This window comes from Mycteria americana, chromosome 18, assembly GCF_035582795.1.
Source record: "Mycteria americana isolate JAX WOST 10 ecotype Jacksonville Zoo and Gardens chromosome 18, USCA_MyAme_1.0, whole genome shotgun sequence".
Lineage (NCBI taxonomy): Eukaryota > Metazoa > Chordata > Aves > Ciconiiformes > Ciconiidae > Mycteria > Mycteria americana.
Genome location: NC_134382.1, coordinates 2,568,072 through 2,587,565, shown reverse-complemented (window position 1 = coordinate 2,587,565; position 19,494 = coordinate 2,568,072). Strand labels below are relative to the sequence as shown.

The 19,494-nt window shown below is 42.9% G+C and overlaps 1 protein-coding gene across 2 annotated transcripts in view; it reads left to right on the top strand.

Moving 5' to 3' along the window:
* Window positions 1–19,223, top strand: part of CDC42 (cell division cycle 42) — a 30,334-nt gene extending 11,111 nt beyond the window's left edge. For both annotated transcript variants that reach the window (XM_075520640.1, XM_075520641.1), the window contains exons 2-6: window positions 2,404–2,544; window positions 7,430–7,502; window positions 11,442–11,551; window positions 11,658–11,855; window positions 17,794–19,223. In XM_075520640.1, the coding sequence (XP_075376755.1) occupies window positions 2,440–2,544; window positions 7,430–7,502; window positions 11,442–11,551; window positions 11,658–11,855; window positions 17,794–17,883 (576 nt within the window). In that variant the 5' untranslated portion in view covers window positions 2,404–2,439 and the 3' untranslated portion in view covers window positions 17,884–19,223. The remainder of the gene's footprint in view (window positions 1–2,403; window positions 2,545–7,429; window positions 7,503–11,441; window positions 11,552–11,657; window positions 11,856–17,793) is intronic.
* Window positions 19,224–19,494: the final 271 nt, after the last annotated feature.

Sequence of the window (19,494 nt, the reverse complement as noted above, 5' to 3'; positions counted from 1 at the left end):
TGCTGTGCAGTGACACAGCTGAGTGGCTGTGTTTGGGTAAATCCCAAAACAAAAGGCAGATGATGGTGCCTTATTGCATGGATAAGGCTGGCAAGCTAGTGAGGCATGCTGGTGATTTGGGTGGTTTTAGTCGGAGTGTGCTTGAGTTGGTTAGCTAGGCCTGATACCTGTTTTGATGTGTTTTCCTTTTAAAATCTACTTAACAAGTGACTCATCCCTTTCCACCTTTGTTTTGAGCATGAAGCCTTTCTTAATTTGGGACTGAGCTGCTCTGTTCCATTGCCTGCTTTCTTTCTGGTGACTTTTTTTTAATTCTAAAATGTGACTTTTTCTCTGTGATTGGTGCCACCAGCGTGGCAAGGCAGAACTATGTGAGCACCTTGGCACTTGAGGCAATATTGACTAATATTACTTAGATACAAGCAATTGAGCTGACCTGAACACAGAAAATGTCTTTTGAAATGGAAATGATTGCTTTGTCCTTCTGAGTAAATGTGTGTTTACTTCAGGGCCAAATTTCAGAGCTTTTTGTAGTATTAATGAAGGGCCTGTCAATATGGCTTCGCTGTGCATACTGCTGATTGTCCTGTGTGAAACTGAGGTCTGCTGCATAAATCAACAGATTCTATTATTTTGATACTGAAATACAGCACCAAATAGAGGACTGGTGATAACGCCTGATGCCTACGCAAATCCTTCGTCTCTGTATATGTTGAAAGAAGATGTATAGAGAGCAGTGTTGTGCGTGCGTGACGTACCAGATGCTGGCTGATGTCCTGCTCTGAGAAAATCTTTGCTGCCATTTCGTAAAATTGACTGCTTGTGGATCTCTCCGTGGCTTGTGGAAATGGTGGTGATTAGTATTCCCCTACAAGTACTGTTTTTAGGAACTTTTGAGGACGTTTGTTATCAAGGTAGCTGGCTCTGTCTAAACCTTTGAGCATCCCTGCAGCATCTGAAGAACAGCTAGTGGTACAAAGTTTGTTTTGAATTGCTAGCAATTACCTTTCCTTGCAAACATGGCAATGTGGTGTGCAGTATCAAATCATGTTGCTTGCTGTGACCAGAGCACTCAAAAACCTGGAATTGCATTGTATTTCTTCCAGATCACTCCGAGAAGTGAAATCCCTAGGTGGTGCCCAAATGCATAGTTCAGTAGGGATCAATTCAATTTTTTTAACGCAGTTACCCAGAACTGAGAGCCATGGCAACATCCTTGCTAGGCTAAAGCATTGCCACCATCCTGAGGGTAAACTTGCTGCAATGGATGTCTCTTGTCCTCTCCCTCCACACCCTGGCAGGGGGTAACTTAGTTTGCAAGTCTTTGCTGTAAATAAAAGTACTTCCAATAATATGGAGATGTTGGAAGTCAGTGGGAGCTTTGCCACTAGGCTTGCTGGGGTCAGGATTTCGCACCTGTATATGAAAGAATGGCTAGAGGCCTGGTACTTTTCTAATTAAAGTAATATATTAATGAAGGGCAGCTGTGTCTGGCACTGGAGGTGGCTAAATAATGTTTGGAGGAGGTATTGATGGCAAATATTGATTTAGTTCATGTGCTAAAGTTTGTGCTGGGTCAGTGTTGAAGTAGCTGGGTGCATCATGATTTTTTAATGTCTGGAGAGTAATAAGATTCCTTGGGAACTGGATGCCCTGCTGAGCTGCTCAGTTCTGTTAGCCACTTCAAAGGAGGGATAAAGGTACATGTTAAGTAGCAATTTTAACCAAAAGACTGTAGAACTGTACTTAGGCTTTCAAAAAAAAAAAACCAACCCACCAAAAAAAGGCAGGGGGAGGAGGAATTAATCATGTTTACTTCTGTCTGTACCTGCTTATTTTTATCCCATAAACTAGTTTCAGAGCTCCTACTGCTGTGTTTCCTGCTGAGCTTTCTTTACTGGAGTCTTCTCCAGAGGGAAGATCTTTTGGGAGGCAGGTATGTTACTTAGCAGCTATCAAGACCCAAGCTTACACTTTTGGCTTTCAGTGCGTCTAAGGCTGGATGCTTCCATGCAATAAAAACAGTCTGGAAAGGCCTTAAGACCTTTTTTCCTCACTTCCAGGTAACTAGGAAAAAATTACACTGAATTTACCTAGTCCTTCTTCCCAATGTAGAAAAATGACCATGTCAGACATAGTCTTAGGTGGTGTTTGGCAATTGTATGCAGTGGGAGGGGTCTAGCTGTAGGGAGGAGGTATTTGCATTTATGAAAAGAAGCAGCTTCCTATCTTGTGTGTGATGGAGAGAATGGATCTACCAACTCATCTAGGAGCTTCTCATGTTCAGAACCCATACTTCTGTTAGTGGTTTGAGCTCCAGTCGAAGCTCACTGATGACATGTACTGCTATCTAGTGAGAATGAGAAACATCTAAATATGTGTATCTTTTTTTTTTTCCTGTAGGTTCTCTTGGAGCTGATATTCTAGTAGACTTCAGCTATGCAGACGATCAAGTGTGTAGTCGTGGGTGATGGTGCTGTTGGTAAAACCTGTCTCTTAATTTCTTACACAACAAATAAATTCCCATCGGAATATGTACCAACGGTAAGTGGGAGAATGGCTCCAGTTGTTCTTTGGGCATGGGGGGGTAGGGCAGCATGAGTTTCCTTCTGAACTAATCTTTGTGGCATGCACGCCTTAATGCTTGTTCTTATAGCCTACTTTCCTGTCGGAGACTAACTAATATGTTGTGGAAAAGTAATGATCACTGTGTTTGGTACACTGCTGCTACCTATCTTTCGCATTACGTGGTAGTGCTGGGATGCCTTTCCTGTATCTGGTCAGTTCTGTTTGTTGATGGCCACCAGCTGGATTCTGTGAACAAGATTGTTTGCAGTTGTTAGGACTGCTAAGTGGAGAGCAAGCAGCAGGAACACCTGCTCTCCATCTCGTGCTCTCAGTTCTTGCCACATCTTCATTTTTAGGGAAAGTAGTATTTTATGCTGCTAGAATAGTCAGTGACTACAGTTAATGTTTTCTGATGCTCATTTTTGCTTTGCAACTCTGAAATATCCAGAGGTCGTTCAGTGGAATGTGGCTAGTTATTCCTCATGTGCTTAGCTGAAGTAGTTTGGATCTAGACTGCCCAGTCTCATTCATTTGTACTTCCAAACACTTGCCAACTTAGAAATAGTCAAGGACTATACACAAAGTAACCTTTTTAAGTCTTACAGGCTCAGTTTTCTGAGATACTGAATCCCTTGGCTTATCTAAAGATCAAGTTGGGAGCAGTTTGCTGACTACCTGCAAGGAACATGTGCATTATCTTTCTAATAGCAAAATGCTTTTCTTGCTAATATTGCATATACAAGATCAGCATCCTGACGCTGAGGTGGTTCAGTTTTTTTAGTGAGGTTGCTGCAAGAGGCTTTGACATCTGGATGCTCTTTTTATTAGTTTTCTCTGTTAGAGACCTGAAAAGGCCATCTTCTACACATATACAAATTGAAGAGTTTATCCAGATACCTCAAACAAATTTAGATCTGGTAATGCATGGCAAGGAGGTTGAATGCCTGTAGCTGAAAGGGTCAATGATCTTTTCTGTTACTATGAAGCAACTTAAAAGAACAGATAGCTCCTCTGAGATGCTGGGTAGCTCCTGCCTGATAGCTCTTTCAGAATAGCTTCTTGTTTATAAAAATGTCCTCTCTTTGTGGAAAAGAAGTTGCAGTGAACTTCATTGCCTCTTTTTGAGGTATTGGCTTTGTACACTATCCAAAGATCTTCAACATTTGAGGTTTGTGAGGAACACGGCAGAATTCCACAGAACAAAAACGTTTATGTTTAGTTGTAGATCTGGAACGATGAAAGGACTCCCAAACCTGAGAGTATTCAGGTTGGGTGCAGTGACCACTGTTACGAACCTGAGGGTTGTGCTATAGGCATGGAGACCCAAGTTCAGCCTCTCTCATGGAGATCCTCTTGTTATGGCCTGGTAGAGAAGAAGTTGTGTTTGAAACTGCATTTTGCCATTCTCAAATTTTTGAGTGGTGCTGGGTGTCCTGGTGTGATGCTTCTAGGACACTCACATCCCGTGCTGAACCTGTGGAAGTCTGCTTGCCCTATTTAAGCTATTCTTTATGGTCAAGACAAAAAGAAAGTGGTCAGTGAGTTCAGGCAGTGAGCACTTCTATACTTAGCCTTAGTGAAGTGACCCTTAATTATGTTGAAAAATGTTATAATCTTAAAAATGTGTATTTTGAAACCTTCTGAGTTTGTATGCTGTCCGGCAGATGGTAGTAGTGTCTATAAATCCCTGCTAACAAGCAATATGGAAGAGCTACTCAGAGAAACAAAGTCACTTGCTAGTAAAGTGTGTTCAAGGTGTGCTAAGGCTTGTTTATAGTGCCTTTTAAAACCGTCCCATGTTTCTGGAATAGTATTTACCTCTCAACTTCATGGCTTGAAGAACTCGCTGTTCTGGGGATATCACAGGCCTATTCCTAATTCTGTGTATGGCCTAGAGCTGTATTTCAAACTCTGGAAACTGGTAAGTAACCTCTGATATTCTGGATAATGCTTCTAGTAATAGACAAGCAAAGAAATATTATAGATAGCATTGTTCCCAAAATGAAAGCAAGCTGTCTGAGAGTCGACAAGCCTTAATATCCCCAGAATGTTTGTGGCTGAATAAGGACCCCAGGGTAAAGTGGGCAGGACTCAAACTGCTTAAAAAAAATGTTTAAGCAGGAAAAGAACCTGGAGATAAATTTCTGATTTTTGAGAACCTGGTAAATACTGGTGGTAGCTCAAGGCCAGTGTACCGACAAACACCAGGAATCCAGCTGCAGCAGCTACTGTGAAGTCTCTCTTGAGGGGAGGGTGTGTCCTTCTTCCTTGAGTGTGTCCAGTGGTACAGGGCACAAAGCAATTAGTAGCAGGTAGGGGTGCTTTAGCAAATCAATAACAAGTCTGGCTTCAAACTGGGCTGCTCTGCATGTGTAGGCACTGGTGTGGCTGGTGTAAACTGCCTGTGCTGTTGCCCTGCGTAGCTGTATTTGTGCACCATAATCGGAGTAGTGCTCTGCAGCAGCGTGGCCAAAACGTCGATGGGGAATGCACCAGTTCAGACTGATAGATTAGTTTCTTTCACTTGGCTCAGTTTTGTAGCTCTTTCTGTTTTTTGAGGATATTTCCCAGTGAGAGATGGGTTTCGTACTGGTACTGCACATGGTTTGTCACCTGCATGTTTTTGACATCATTGCCATTCTCAAAAAAGGCAGCAAGGGGCGTGTCCGTGGAAAGGCGCTGGCAACATTTGGGCAGTGGTAGATAAGGTGCAAGTCCTGTAACGTGAATGCTCATGCCATCTGCTGTAATGGGCTCTCTGGCACTGGCAGGAATTGAAATTTCTTGTTGGGCTAATTGTTGCTCTGGTTTTTAGCCTGTTTGGCACAATTGAGGATGAAGTTGTCTGTGGATTATGCTATGAGACTGTAGTTGCCAGGATTGTCTGAAGGCTAGCCTTGTAACCCTGGCCTGCTTTGGCTGAACCGCAGACCTTTTCAGTAGTGGCTGTAAAAAAAGAAAAAAATTTTTAAAAATCCTATTTTGCAGACAGGGAGCTTAAAAAAACCAAACAAATGTGAGGGAAAATGCATGCTAATCCTCCTAAAGGGCAGCTACAAGAAGTAGTATTGACTTGCTGTTCACTGGGCAAAAAAGAGGGGATGTCTTTGGTGGATTAAGCTGCCAGCCACCTTCTGATGTCTGAAAGAGCAAATGCTCTGACCTTCAACATGGAGCATTCCAGTTTCTTGTTCTGTACCTAGCAATGGATGAGTTCTCATCCTGACCTGTCCTTTGGAGTCTTGAAGTTGTAGTCACTGCATATTGATATGCCCTGTGAAATGCCTTCCGCCCTTCTCTAGCCTGAAGATCTTATTTGTAGCTGGACACTTTTTGGGGTGTTCAGTAAGGCAAACTCAGTGCAATGTGTAAAGGATTGGGCTGCGGGTAATGGAGATGAGTGGTGGAGTCTCTTGCAGTACTCTGAAATCTTGAATGCTAATCCAAAATAGTATGAGAGGTGGACTTCTGCTTCTAGCCAATGTTCCTGGGGATATGGCAACATGCTGTGGCCATAGCTGCTTTTGCAGATGCTGTGAGTTGTGACAAGTTGAAAAAAATCAGTATGGTGTCAGTTACTGCTTTAACCAGGGCAGTCAGGTGGAAAGGAGACAGATCTGAACTTTTGGAAGTTCAGCTTTGAAGTGCTGTCTCACTGGTCTTATCTCAGTTTTGAGTAGGATTTTCTCAAGGTCCTAAGCTCTTACTAAAGCCCTGTTAATAGATGCATGTGACTGCTTATTTCCATGTCCCTCCCTCCTCACTTCCATGAAAAGCTTTTGAAGTGATTCCTGGCCTCTTTAATGTTGGGGTTTACCTTAGTTGCGGGAGCTGCTCAGACTTCAGTTTTGTGTTGAAGCAGAGCTTTCCTATCCTTATTCAGAGATCTCAACTGTCTCTGAGTAACCTTGCAGCACAGTATGCAGGGACAGGTTGGGTTTTTTTTTTTTTTTACAGTGGGAAGGATTTTTTGCCGAAGGTACTTTCTGAAATACTGTCTATTGTGGTTCTGAAGATAAAATGGTTCTTGAAATTAAGGATACTGACCTCGGACAATATAATCCTTAATGCTGAGTGTGGGGGTATTGGAAGGAGAAGGCTTTGGGTAGGTCCTCATGCATAGTTGTGTTGTAAACAAGTTACTGGGTGAAACACTTTTGGTAGCGTTAGCTACCCCGTGTAGCAGGTCTGCCCTTGAGGACAGGACTATTGTGCTGGATGCTGTACAGAGATGATATAACTTGGTCTTCTGGAGCTAGATTCTCCACTTAGACTGAGTGTGAATTTGACACAAACTGATTTTGACCAACTATATTGCTTCCTCCAAAGATGGAGGATAAATTCCTGTTGAAAAGATGGACTCTCTTGAATTCCCTAGATGTTCAGAAAGATGAACTTCAGAGGACTCGGGTCCTGTGAGAAGAAGCCCCATAGCTCTGTGCCCTGAAGGGCAGGGCTGAAGTTTATCAGTTCTGTCTTTTGTGGGGATGTGTTTACTGTGTCAGACCAAGTGTGAAGGTTGACATTTCTGTGGCAACGTGGGAAACCTCTTTGCAATTACAGGCAAGAGCTGTTGCAGGTGTTTTTCCTCAGTGGCTTTTACCCTCTTACATGCAGTGGTGTGTACCTAGTGTGCCTGTGCTTTAGGTACCTCATGGAAACAGCTCTTGTATCCCTATTCCAAACTGAATTGTCCCGTTAACAGCCTTAATGGTAGTAGCATTGTAAGCCTAATGGCTTCTGTTATCCTGTGCAGATGACTCTTGTACAAATAGGAGATGGTCTGGCAAGGTGAGTAGGAAGATGGTTTGAAAGATGGTTTATTCACATCCTCTTAAATGTGTTTCTCTTTTCTTACCAGGTTTTTGATAACTATGCTGTAACAGTGATGATTGGAGGAGAGCCTTACACCCTAGGCCTCTTTGATACTGCAGGTGAGAAATCAAGTGCTTGTGTCATTGTAACTGCCCAAGATTTAGTTGAGGTGATGTTGAACATGAAGACATACAGTTGGTTCTTTCTTTTTCTTTATGAAAGGGAAAAATCTTTCTTGATTCTTCTTTCCTGATGTTTGAGGAGTTGCTAAATAGAGTTTATTTAAAAAACAAACAAACAAAACACAAACAAACCAAAAACCACAAACAAAAAACCCCTAAAACCAAAACAAGAAAACCTTCCACTTTTCTGAGCTGTTTTATTTTGTGACACCGGATGACAAGTTTCAAACTTTCACTTCTAATCTAGGGGATACCCGAAGGATAAGGGGTTTCTATGTTTTTGAACAAAATTAAAGGAGAAAATTGTGTTGAATAAAATACATGGATTGTATGTGGTTTTTGTTTAGTAAATAGCCTATTTTTTGACCAAATGTCAAGACAGAATGACTAACATTAGAACATCTTAGATGTGCATGTGGCTTGTCTCTGCATTCTTAACATGGATGAAATCAGGATGTTGTGTGGAGTTTCATAGAATCATAGAATGGTTTGGGTTGGAAGGGACCTTTTAAAGGTCATCTAGTCCAACCTCCCTGCCATGAGCAGGGACATCTCCAACTAGAGCAGGCTGCTCAGAGCCCCGTCCAACCTGACCTTGACTGTTTCCAGGGATGGGGCATCTACCACCTCTCTGGGCAACCTGTTCCGGTGTTTCACCATCCTCATCGTAAAGCATTTCTTCCTTATATCTAGTCTGAATCTACCTTCTTTTAGTTTAAAACCATCACCCCTTGTGCTATCGCAACAGGCCCTGCTAAAAAGTCTGTCCCCATCTTTCTTATAAGCCCCCTTTAAGTACTGGAAGGCTGCAATAAGGTCTCCCTGCAGCCTTCTCTTCTCCAGGCTGAACAACCCCAATTCTCTCAGCCTTTCCTCATAGCAGAGGTGTTCCATCCCTCTGATCATTTTTGTGGCCTTCCTCTGGACCCGCTCCAACAGGTCCATGTCTTTCCTGTGCTGAGGACCCCAGAGCTGGACGTGGTACTGCAGGTGGGGTCTGACCAGAGAGGAGCAGAGGAACAAAATCACTTCCCTCAACCTGCTGGCTGTGATTCTTTGGATGCAGCCCAGGATGCGGTTGGCCTTCTGGGCCGCGAGTGCACATTGCCGGCTCATGTCCAGCTTTTCATCCACCAGTACCCCCAAGTCCTTCTCCACAGGGCTGCTCTCAATCCCTTCATCCCCCAGCCTGTATTGAGACTGGGGGTTGCCCCAGCCCAGGTGCAGGACCTTGCACCTGGCCTTGTTGAACCTTATGAGGTTCACATGGGCCCACTTCTGAAGCTTGTCCAGGTCCCTCTGGATGGCACCCCATCCCTGAGGTGTGTCAACTGCACCACTCAGCTTGGTGTCATCTGCAGACTTGCTGAGGGTGTGCTCAATCCTGCTGTCTGTCATTGATGAAGATATTAAACAGTACTGGTCCCAGTACGGACCCCTGAGGGACACCACTTATCACTGATCTCCATCTGGACATTGAGCACCACCCTCTGGATGGGACCATCCAGCCAATTCCTCATCCACCCAACAGTTCACCCAAGAAATCCATCTCTCTCCAGTTTAGAGAGAAGGATGTTGTGGGGCACTGTGTCAAAGGCCTTACAGAAGTCCAGGTACACAACATCCGTAGCTCTTCTCTTGTCCACGGATGTAGTCACTCCATCATAGAAGGCTGCTAGGTTGGTCAGGCAGGACTTGCCCTTGGTGAAGGCATGCTGGCTGTCTTGAATGACCTCCCTGTCCTCCCTGTGCCTTAGCATAGCTTTTAGGAGGATCTGTTCCATGATCTTCCCAGGCACGCAGGTGAGGCTGACAGGTCGGTGGTTCCCAGAGTCCTCCTTGCTACCCTTTTTAAAAATGGGTGCAATGTTTCCCTTTTTCCAGTCACGGGGGACTTCACCTGACTTATGACTGTTTCATAAGCTCTCTCGGTGTGTGCTTTTTTAAAATTAAAAATAAATCTGCAGGCTTCTGTTTATTGTTATTAGACTGTATCTCAGTTTCTGGCTGGAGAAATGTACAATGATTAAACAGCTACACACATTGCTTTGCACATGTGAAAATTTAGCAAGAAAGGGTAGAAACTGGTTCAAATGCTAGTTACCAACCCATAATAATACCAAAGTGGTATGACAGCATCTGGTAGTGTAAACTATCCTTCAAGAGAGCCCTTCCAGAGAGCTTAGTTACCTCAAATTGTCTTGATAGAACTTAATCTGTTTCCAGCTGTATTCTTACAGATGCATCATTAGTGTCTTATTTGATTAATGAAATGATCTTATGCTTCCAGTTAAACACTATAGCTTCAATTAGCTCTTCACATTCTTCTCCCAAATGTGATTTGTGTTAGTTGTTGCAAACTCCTTAGTTCATGGATAAGGAGTGAAATAGAGAAGAGAGGCTCCTTCCTGACACGCATTGTGTAGGCTGCTGTAGGGACCAGCACCTAGATGGCTCTCAACTATAGCATTCTGGTACCCACGTGGGTTAAAGCTGTGTTAGGTCCTTCTCTGCCTGTTTTCCTGCTGAGCTCCTCTGGGTTCAGGCCTCTGGAAACTGATGTGTGTGTAGATATGCATATCCATGTTCTGTCTATCAACATGAGTGCAGTAACCTATCTAGTAATTCTGAAAACTTACCAAGTGGCTTTAGTGTGTGTAGGTGACACTGTGCACTTGTGAATATAAAGGCTTTCCTTTCGGAGCTGGGCTTCTGAAGTGGGAGGCTTTTGTTCTTTAAAGGTCACCTGCTTTTTGCTAAATAGTAGCCAGCACAAGTTACAGAACTTAACAATGGATAAAACACCTATTACTAGCTGTCAAATTAAAAAAAAAAGTCTTTGTTTTGAACTTGTGCTATGAAGACAAAGCTTTTTGGAGTAGTCTGTTAATTGCAACAAGATATTTTGGTCAGTGCTTAGCTCCTCTGTGTCCAGCCAAGTATGATAGCTGCAACGAGCTGTTTAGACCTCTGTCTTCAAACTATAGATACTTTTCTACTGAGATGACCCAGGTGTTGAGTCACTCCTTCAAGATCTCAAAGGTCTTTGTCCTGTATGATAGGCAAGAGAGCATCAGTTGAAATCTGAGGCATTTTGAACAAGTGTTTCTGATTTGGTTGCCAGCAAGTACAGCAGCTCTTTTAGTGTCAGGTTTGTTTTCTAAAAACAAAGTGCTGTTGAATTGAGCAGGTGGAAATTTAAGAATGAGCTCAGGCAGAGTCGGGCTGGTGGGTCAGTGCTAGTGGTGCCCTGCAGGGACTGCCTGCTCTTACGGACCCAAAGGGAAGAGCCTGGCTTCTCCTGAAGCACAGCCTGCTCTGGGGCTTTGGTGTGTTTTTAGGGGAATGCTGCTGGACGGCCCGAACACATTCACCTGTAACAGCAGCATTCTCTTCTTACTGCTTGGAGGACGCTTCACTAAGTGTTCGCAAGCATAAGTCAGAACGTTCTAGTGAACAAAACTGCCTTTTTTTTTTTTCTCTCCAAACTTCAGGGTTTTTTCAGGGTAATGAAATTTGATGGCATGATACTTCTAATGAATGGACTACGTGCAGACTAGGTGTTTTCATTATAATTGAGGAAAGTGTTAATGCAGTCTGAGGATGTTTGATCTAAAAATTTGTTAGAGCATACTCCTGTCAGACTTCCCAGCTGTCCTGTGACTTTAAACAGCTCGTTGTTACATAGCAACTGAATGAATTCTGTATTTGAAGACTAGGATCTTTGAATATTTGGGTTCAGAGCATGTGTATTTGCTTAAGAGTTAGGATTAATCACAATAATGCTGTTGTGCTGGAATATGCATTCTAACCACCTGTAAAGGGCAGTCTTTCATTGTCTGGGTCTAACACTGTGTTAATTTTCTCTTCTCCTAGGTCAGGAAGACTATGATAGATTACGACCCCTCAGCTATCCACAGACAGATGTATTTCTGGTCTGTTTTTCAGTGGTGTCTCCTTCTTCATTTGAAAATGTGAAAGAAAAGGTTGGTCGAACTCTGCCTAAAAAGAGAGCTGCTGCAGTGATTTCGGAAACATGTGAGGAGTTATCTTAGTGGTTAGTAACAAATACTATGTCTTCTCTGTCTTTAGTGGGTACCTGAAATTACTCACCACTGTCCAAAGACTCCTTTCCTGCTTGTTGGGACCCAAATTGATCTAAGAGATGATCCCTCAACAATTGAGAAACTTGCCAAGAACAAGCAGAAGCCCATAACTCCAGAGACGGCTGAAAAACTGGCCCGGGACCTGAAGGCTGTCAAATACGTGGAATGCTCTGCACTTACGCAGGTGAGGATTGGTCTTTGACCATTTTTGCTTGTTTGTATTCCATGCTTTTTTTTTTTTCAGTTACAGGGAAAACCAGCTCAATATGGATGGGAAAGGGCATGAGCTCTGTTTCTGCTGGTGACACAGTAGCTTTCTCTTTGTCCTGTTGTTCTAAGGCACAAGGAGTTGGGCAGCGCTAGAAAGAAAATCAGCCCGTGAAGATTAGGCATAGTGTAGAGGGGTGATGGAGGAGGATGTGCTCGCTGTTTGCTTTTGTGTTGGAGGAAAATAGCTATTAAACTTAGAAGGTGTGTTACAGACAATAAGCGGGTTAGGACACAGAATGCAGCTCACTACTGAAGCAGCAAAGAGCAGGCAAAGAAAAAAATCTCTCAAATGTAAGTTCTGGTACTTCTAAGACTAGAAGCCTTCATACTTGAGAGCTTCTTTCTCTTCCTGTGCAGTTGGTGGTGAGCTATGTTTCCTGTGTCTGCCTTAAGATGGAAGTTCTGTTGAAACAGAAAATAATAATGAAATAGTTCTTAAGACGTAAACGCAGTGATGTTGTGTGAACTAACTTGTGAATGTGAGTCTAAAGCTAACAAAAATAGCTGTTTTGAGGCCTGGAAACCTGATTATCCTTTCCCTTTGAGTTAGCAGTACTAGGGTGGGGTGGATGGGAGCCATCAGCCAGTGTGTTGCCTTGACTTTGGATGCCCTGGGAACTTTATCTTGCGTGCCTACCCTTTCAGAATTGACTACAACTCTTTAACAATTTCCTTAATGCTACTCTGTAAAGAATTTGTCCCTACCTGATGCGCATGGAACCAGGGGTGCACAGTATCTAGTCCCTCACTCTTTTCAGTTTTGTTGTGCATTCATCTCCAGTATCTTGAGCACAAGCTTTATTGTTAAACTGCCTGAAGCCTGAAGTTCTGCTTATCTTGCACCTTTTGCCCAGATTGCATGTTGACTCTTCCATTTGGGATCCTGAGACTCTTTTTTTTTTTTTTTGTAACAAAGCTTTGCCTGAGTGTTTGCTGAGAAGGAAGAGGCTTTTGATGGAATTGTGCAGGACACTGAGACTGGAGGTGGTGTGGTGAGGCACACTGCAGTTCATCCTGGGAATCCCTGATCAAAAGGTGGTCTTGGCTGTGCTTCCTCACTGCCCACATGCAAGCTGAGGGTTATTTGTGCTTAGGCTGTAATTCTCTTAGATTGTTCAGTCCCAAAATACCATTTTAGATGGTGTCTGGCACATCCTGAATGCTGCTGTGAACTAGGCTGTAGAACCTGCTAGTTGGTTAAATACATACCAGGACCTTTTGTCCTGTATTGCTCACTGAGACCCTTTCCTCTGTAGCTTTAAACTTGCCTTGTTTAGTCTGCTCAAATTGCATGGAAGCACTTAGAATTGATATGAGTAAAGAGTTGAGTAAACTCTTTAAAAGTTGAGTAAAGATATGAGTAAAGAGTAAGAGTTGATATGATTAAAAATGTCAGTGTTTATCCATTCTTTTTATTTCCAGATAGACTAAACTGTGTCTGTTGCAGAGAACAGTTTTATGCACTTGGAAGCTCAACCTGAATTTCTTCCAGAGCATTAGTGCTTGTTATCCCCATTGATGGTTTTAGGAATCAAGAGTAACCTGGGAGGAGGGTTCAGAAGCCTTCTCATCTGGAAGACTAGTCGGTTTGCATCTGCTCTGTTGTTCTTCCCTCATTTGTTGTTGACTCCCCTTGCAAAACGCCTCTTTCTCAGTCTGTCAGTAATAGCTGCCAAACAGAAATGTAGATTATCTGTGAAGGGTTGTTTGAAGTTCTCAGCAGTGACCTCGCTGGCTGCTTGCTAAACACAGAAGCAGCTGGCTTTCCTAGCCAGGAGGGTGGTTTTCCTACCTGCAAGACAATGTTGTAGTAGCTGGTTTCAACTGAAGCTAGACTCAGCTTGGTAGTTCAATCTCTCTTTACCTTGGCTTCTGTCTGCACAATTCACTTCAGCAGTCTAGGGTGTTTCTTTCCTTCCTAACTAACTTACAAATGACTTCGACACCACAGTAGCAAGTAATCATAAAATCATAAAGCCAGAGCGTGTTTTTTTTCCTGGGCAGAAGAATTTGCTTGTCTGTGTGGAAGAGTCGATGTTCTGAAAGTACTAGGTGAGTCCTAAGAGGCTGAGTTTCTGAGTGTTTTCTGCAGAGACAGAGTATCTTCTCCTCCCTGAATTTGAATGACTGCATGACTGAGTCGTCAGTTCTAATCCCCTCTTTCCTCAGGTCATGGAATCCCTTTTTGTGATGAAGGCACTTTCAATGTCTGTCTTCAACCTTTCTCTATAAATAGTACCCAATACCACTGTAAAAAGTCAGTAACACTTTGTTATTAGGAAAGGGTGACTGCCAGACAGATTACAACTAAAATGATTGTTCCTTCTGTTACACGTATGAGTTAAATGTCTGAGCGGACTTCCTGAAGCTCAATGCTAGTACCTAACACAAGGGAGAACTTTGAATTCAGTTGCTTTTTTTGCCCTTTTTGACACAGTCAGATTTATAAAGTGTTTTAAACTGTCCATGAATGGAGGGAGTAAAGGGAGCCTGAGCTCAGCCTGTTCCCCAGTGCAGCACAGGAGCCTTTTTACTTTAACTGGAGTATCAAGGCCCGTGTGCCAGTGGTATCAAACACAGCTCCCTTCATGTGGTTACTCTTTTATCATCCAGGCTTTTAACCCCAGTCGCATTTTCACAACAATTTTGTTCCTGTCCTGTTTTTTTTCTCCTCTTCCCTTATCCCAGTTTTTTGCTAGGGCCTTCAAAACAAATCCCAAATTCTGTTCTCTTGAACAAATTGATTTCTCCTGTGCAATAGGAAAACAAAAGAGGAGTCCCCCAGTAGGAGAATTAAGGAAGCATGTTTTCTTGACTCTTGCCTTGCCTGGGTTCTTAATCTATCTAACAGTACATAATTGAGTTTATATACAGCCTTATTCTTGCAGAGAAAGAAAATCTAATTAGTACTCAGACTTCACATAGGCATTATTTATTTGAAGTCTCTAGCTCTTTTTTCAGCCTGAGTTGCAACTCCTTTAAAAAAAAAAGTTGCTGGGGACGATGTACAGAATGATTGTACATGGTAATTTCCTTAACTTCTGTTCTTTCAAGTATAATCTTGCATGTAACATGATGGACTTAAATGCTTCCAGACGGAATTGCCTTAGAGATCTCCCATGTATGTCCTTCAGTAAAACAAGATTAAAGACCTTCTACAAGGGATATATCCGGTCTAACCTGTGAGGGAGAAACCAGTTACATTTGAATGATTTAAAAAAAAAAGTCTTAATTTTGCAAAGACTGCAATTGTTTACAGGAAGTAGTTTAAGCTTTTCTGTTTGTCTTTAGCTGGGATAAAGCAGTTCTGAATTTATGGAGGTTGCACTCATGACAGTAGATTTAGGCGAGTCCAGTTAGCATAAACTGAGCCAGGTTTCACTTCTGGTGTTATGTGTAACTTGGCAGAGTTGTGTGGGAGCGGTAACACACTGCAGTGTTCCTGTTGTGCTTATAGCAAATGCAACGCATGCTTCGTGCTCCAGCGTAATCCCTGCAGACTCCTTGCAGCTCTGTGACTGCTTGTCTGGTGTTGGATCTCAGTTATTCCAATCCTAACACTGTTTCTGTCTTCCTGTGACTTGAGTGGTTATACTTGCTTTGGTAACTAAACTGAATAACTGAAACGCACCATTTCCATGCTGGCTCCCAATGTCAAAATAGCAGCACTGGTAAGGTATTGCATCGCTTCTTGAAAGACTGGTAGTCACTGTCTGAAGATGACGATGGCTTACCAGAGAGGTACTGCTTCGATCCCAGATCATGTTTTCCCAGCCATCTGGAGATCTTCAGTTACTCAGGGGCTGAATTCACAAAGCAGAGGAGTTGTCTGGAGCCTTTGCTCTGGGCTAGTTGCTGCTGGGGTAGTTGGGAGCAGTAAGTCTGCGTATCTGAGGTGCTTGCTTATCCTCAGTGGGTGACTACAAAAGGTTTACCTGACCTTTTGGATCCCTGTGGTGGGGCAGGCTGCTCTCCACTGTCTTTATTCCCCTGTAAACTCCCTAAGTGTATATTCAGCAGTTAAGTGGAAACCACCATCTTTTGTGAGGCCCCTCCCTCCCCCGTGTTCTTGCCAATTGCTGCTGTTTGTGCCTCTGCCCTTCTGGGTGTTCATTTTGTCTAACTTGGTCCATCACATGTTCTGTCTGTCTCTGACGTTGACTTCTGGGTCATCTAAATGAGATTTCCTCCTGGGATCTACTTTGTTTTTTGCAAAGTAAATCTGTTTACTGCCTCTGTGAATTCAGCCTGGTCTATCCTGAATGCTCTTTGTATCTGCTTGTTTTTCTCTAATCCTCTAACCTGGCTGCTGTTTTTTCTCCTCCCCTCTGTCTTGTAGAGAGGTCTGAAGAATGTGTTTGATGAGGCTATCCTAGCTGCCCTCGAGCCTCCGGAAACTCAGCCCAAAAGGAAGTGCTGTATATTCTAAACTTTCTCCTTCCCCTCTTGCTGCTGCTTCCTCTGTCCCACTACTGTAGAAACCTGGTTAAAAAGTGAATAAAACCACCTTGATTGAAAGCTGTTGTGCCTGCTTACCATCTTAGAGCAACCTCTGTATTAGCTCTTGGACTGAAAACAATACTTAAGATCTTTAGTAAAACGCTGTGACCGTGGAACATGAACTGGACTCGCTTAACTCTCTGCTGCTTGGGTTGCCAGGTGTGGGTAGCTTTATAATTCAGGCTGTTGGGGAAAGGATCTGGTTACATCATTATTTAAAGAAAGATCAAAAGACTAAGACATGATGTTTGATCTTCCTGAATCCAACTGGAAGAAACAATGTGTGTTTTTTCGATTTCTGCTTGTGACTCTTGTTAACTGTATTTGCATGACAAAAGTACATGAAATGGTGATCTGCAAGTTACGCTGTAATGTGAAGGGTTTTCTGGTTCTCCTTTGTGCAGTGAGATGTTTTTCTGTTGCTGTTGCTTTGGCTGTCTGTGCTGTAGTGGAGTATTTGTCAGTCCTTGGGGGGAAGGAAATATCAATGTACTTGCTACTGCTTTATGAACTGTTAAAATTCTTGCTTTCACTAACATAGTAGACCTCTTCATTTCAATAATAGATCCTTAAAGCCTGTTACTGTAAGATGTAAAGCTGCTTCTTACTCTCATGCTTCTGATTTTTATTGTTTTAAGGAGAAAACATTAATTGTAGCTTGTCTTTAAATTTTGAAATTAAAAATTGCAGTTGTTTGTATAATGACTGATGAAGCTTTATTCCGATTTGCACTTCCTGGCTTCAGTTTAACACTTAACGCAATGTACAGTACCCGCCTCGTACTCCTCCCATCTTGACTTCTCTGATACCATGCGCAGCTTCTGGGCTCTACCTGGCTGCTTCTAACCGTCGGGTGTTTGGGGCCGGAAGCCTGACCAGAGCGTGTACCGGACCAATTTATCGTTGCATGCTTGCCTTGTCTCTTCTCTCCCCTGACACACGGGTGTCTGCACTGCTGTACCCGGCGTGCTCCAGATTGAGCTCTTCCATTTGAATGCAGCACTTTCTGCTTTGTCATTAGCATGTGAAATGTGTTGGTAGCCAACTAATCATAAAAATTGCCTTAAGGAAATGACTTTGGTATGTGTGTTTTGCTTCTTGTGAAGTATACTGGTCTGGTCTCAAAGGATTCGTGTTCCTGTTCAGAAAATCAGATGCTGTGCTAAGGACCTGCTAACCACAGCAACAGAGCTTGGACAGAGCCTAGCTGAGCAAAGGAGACTCTGGAAGTTGTAGATGGCAAACCTCGATTCATCATTAGAGGGGTTTGTCTGCCACTTGGCTTTCTGTGGTTTTGTTTGTGTGAAAACTCAAAAATGAGACTGCCCCTTTCTCTCTTTGCCCCTTTTCAGAAAGGCCTAAAGAATGTATTTGACGAAGCGATATTGGCTGCCCTGGAGCCTCCGGAGCCGAAGAAGACTCGCAGGTGTGTGCTGCTATGAACGTCCCTCCACAGCCCCTTCTGCAAAGCTGGTGTTTGACGTCATACTAAAAGCAATGTTTAAATCAAACTAAAGATACAAATTTTAAAATTTGTTTTCGCAATAATGACAAAGGCCCTGCACTCCCATCTCCCCCACACGATCCCTGTGTGAGATGAGAATGTTAGTGTTTATTCCCCAGTGCCCCCTCCATTCAGTTAAACTAGTTAATTTTGAGTAATTATGTATTATCAGAAAACACTGATCAGTACTAGTTTTTTATTTTGTTTACTGTTTCTAATTTTTTTTGTTTAAAATCCAGGCATGCTTGTGATGACTTTTTCTGTAACAGACTAATTCTAGGCTGTTTTACTGAAGCCTTGTCCCTTATGCCAGTCTGGCAAGACTTGGTTCTAGTTTCAAGAACTTCTAGGGCTGTTCTGCAGCCAGCCAGCGAGCAGCCTGGGTGTGAGCAGACTTTAGTACTAAAGACAAAGACAGGAAAGTAAAACGTCCCAAGCTGGTGCTCCTCTAATTAGGAGTGTAGAAAATGTATCTGCATCTCCTCTGAAGTTGCCTTGTATCTCTTCCCCTGGCTTTCCACTGTGCAGGTCATAAATTTTTACCCCATCCTCTAAGTTATGAAGCCTTAGGAATAGGAGAATCCTTTTCTCTGGATGCACCATCAGACTTGAAACTAGCTTGCCAGTCTCTTCCTTAATCTTGACATCATAAGCTTTTGTCACATGATGAAGAAATGACTGCACCTTTTAAAGCATGCCCAACTGATTCAGTTGGCTTTTAACAAATCTATCTTCTGCCAATCCTTAATTATTAGAGAAACGCTTACAATGACCAGCATATACACTGCTGTTTGGACACTCTGAAAGGACCTGGTGTATGTTAAGACGAGTTTTGGAGCTGGCCCTGGTGGTGCATCTCTTACTGGATGGCTTGGCATCCTTCAGGGAGGGGTGGAAAGGTAGACCTGTGTCAGGAGGAAGGAACCGCAGGGAGGGGTTTCTAGTGTTTAGTGTGGCACCATATAGGGACCAGTTAAGGGAATCCCCTTTTTCTGCATTTTGCTCGTAAGTAACCTTGAACCTGTAAGATGGGCTCCAGCCTGCTGAGGATTGTGCGCGGGGTCTTTACATAGACTGACTGCAGTGTTGTAGGGATTTTACCAAAAATATATTTTGGCTTCCAAATTCAGAGTTTTTTAAGACTTAGGGAATCTTCTCCATCTTCCAAAATTCCGATTTCTTGTAGACTCATTAGTGTTGAACCAATGCTTTTTCATGTCTAAGTTCTTTGTATATGCATTCTTTTCAGATGTATTAAACATAAAATATCTTCACAAGCTTGCCTGAGGGTAGTTATTTCCCTTGCCTTTCTCTTGAGTGTGAAGGACTTGTAAATATGGCTTTTATCCCTTGCGAGCCCCATTCTCCTCCTTGCAAGTTAGTTTGGGTCTTTCCTTAATGCTTAATCCTGTCAGTTCATGTCTTCCCTCATCTCTGCTGCTGGCTCAGTTCTGTCAAGACTGCTCTGATCTTTGATGCAGAGTCTTTGCTGTCATACCTAACTCTGAAGAGAGGGCATGGTGGTTCTTAACGAAAGGAATACTCATTG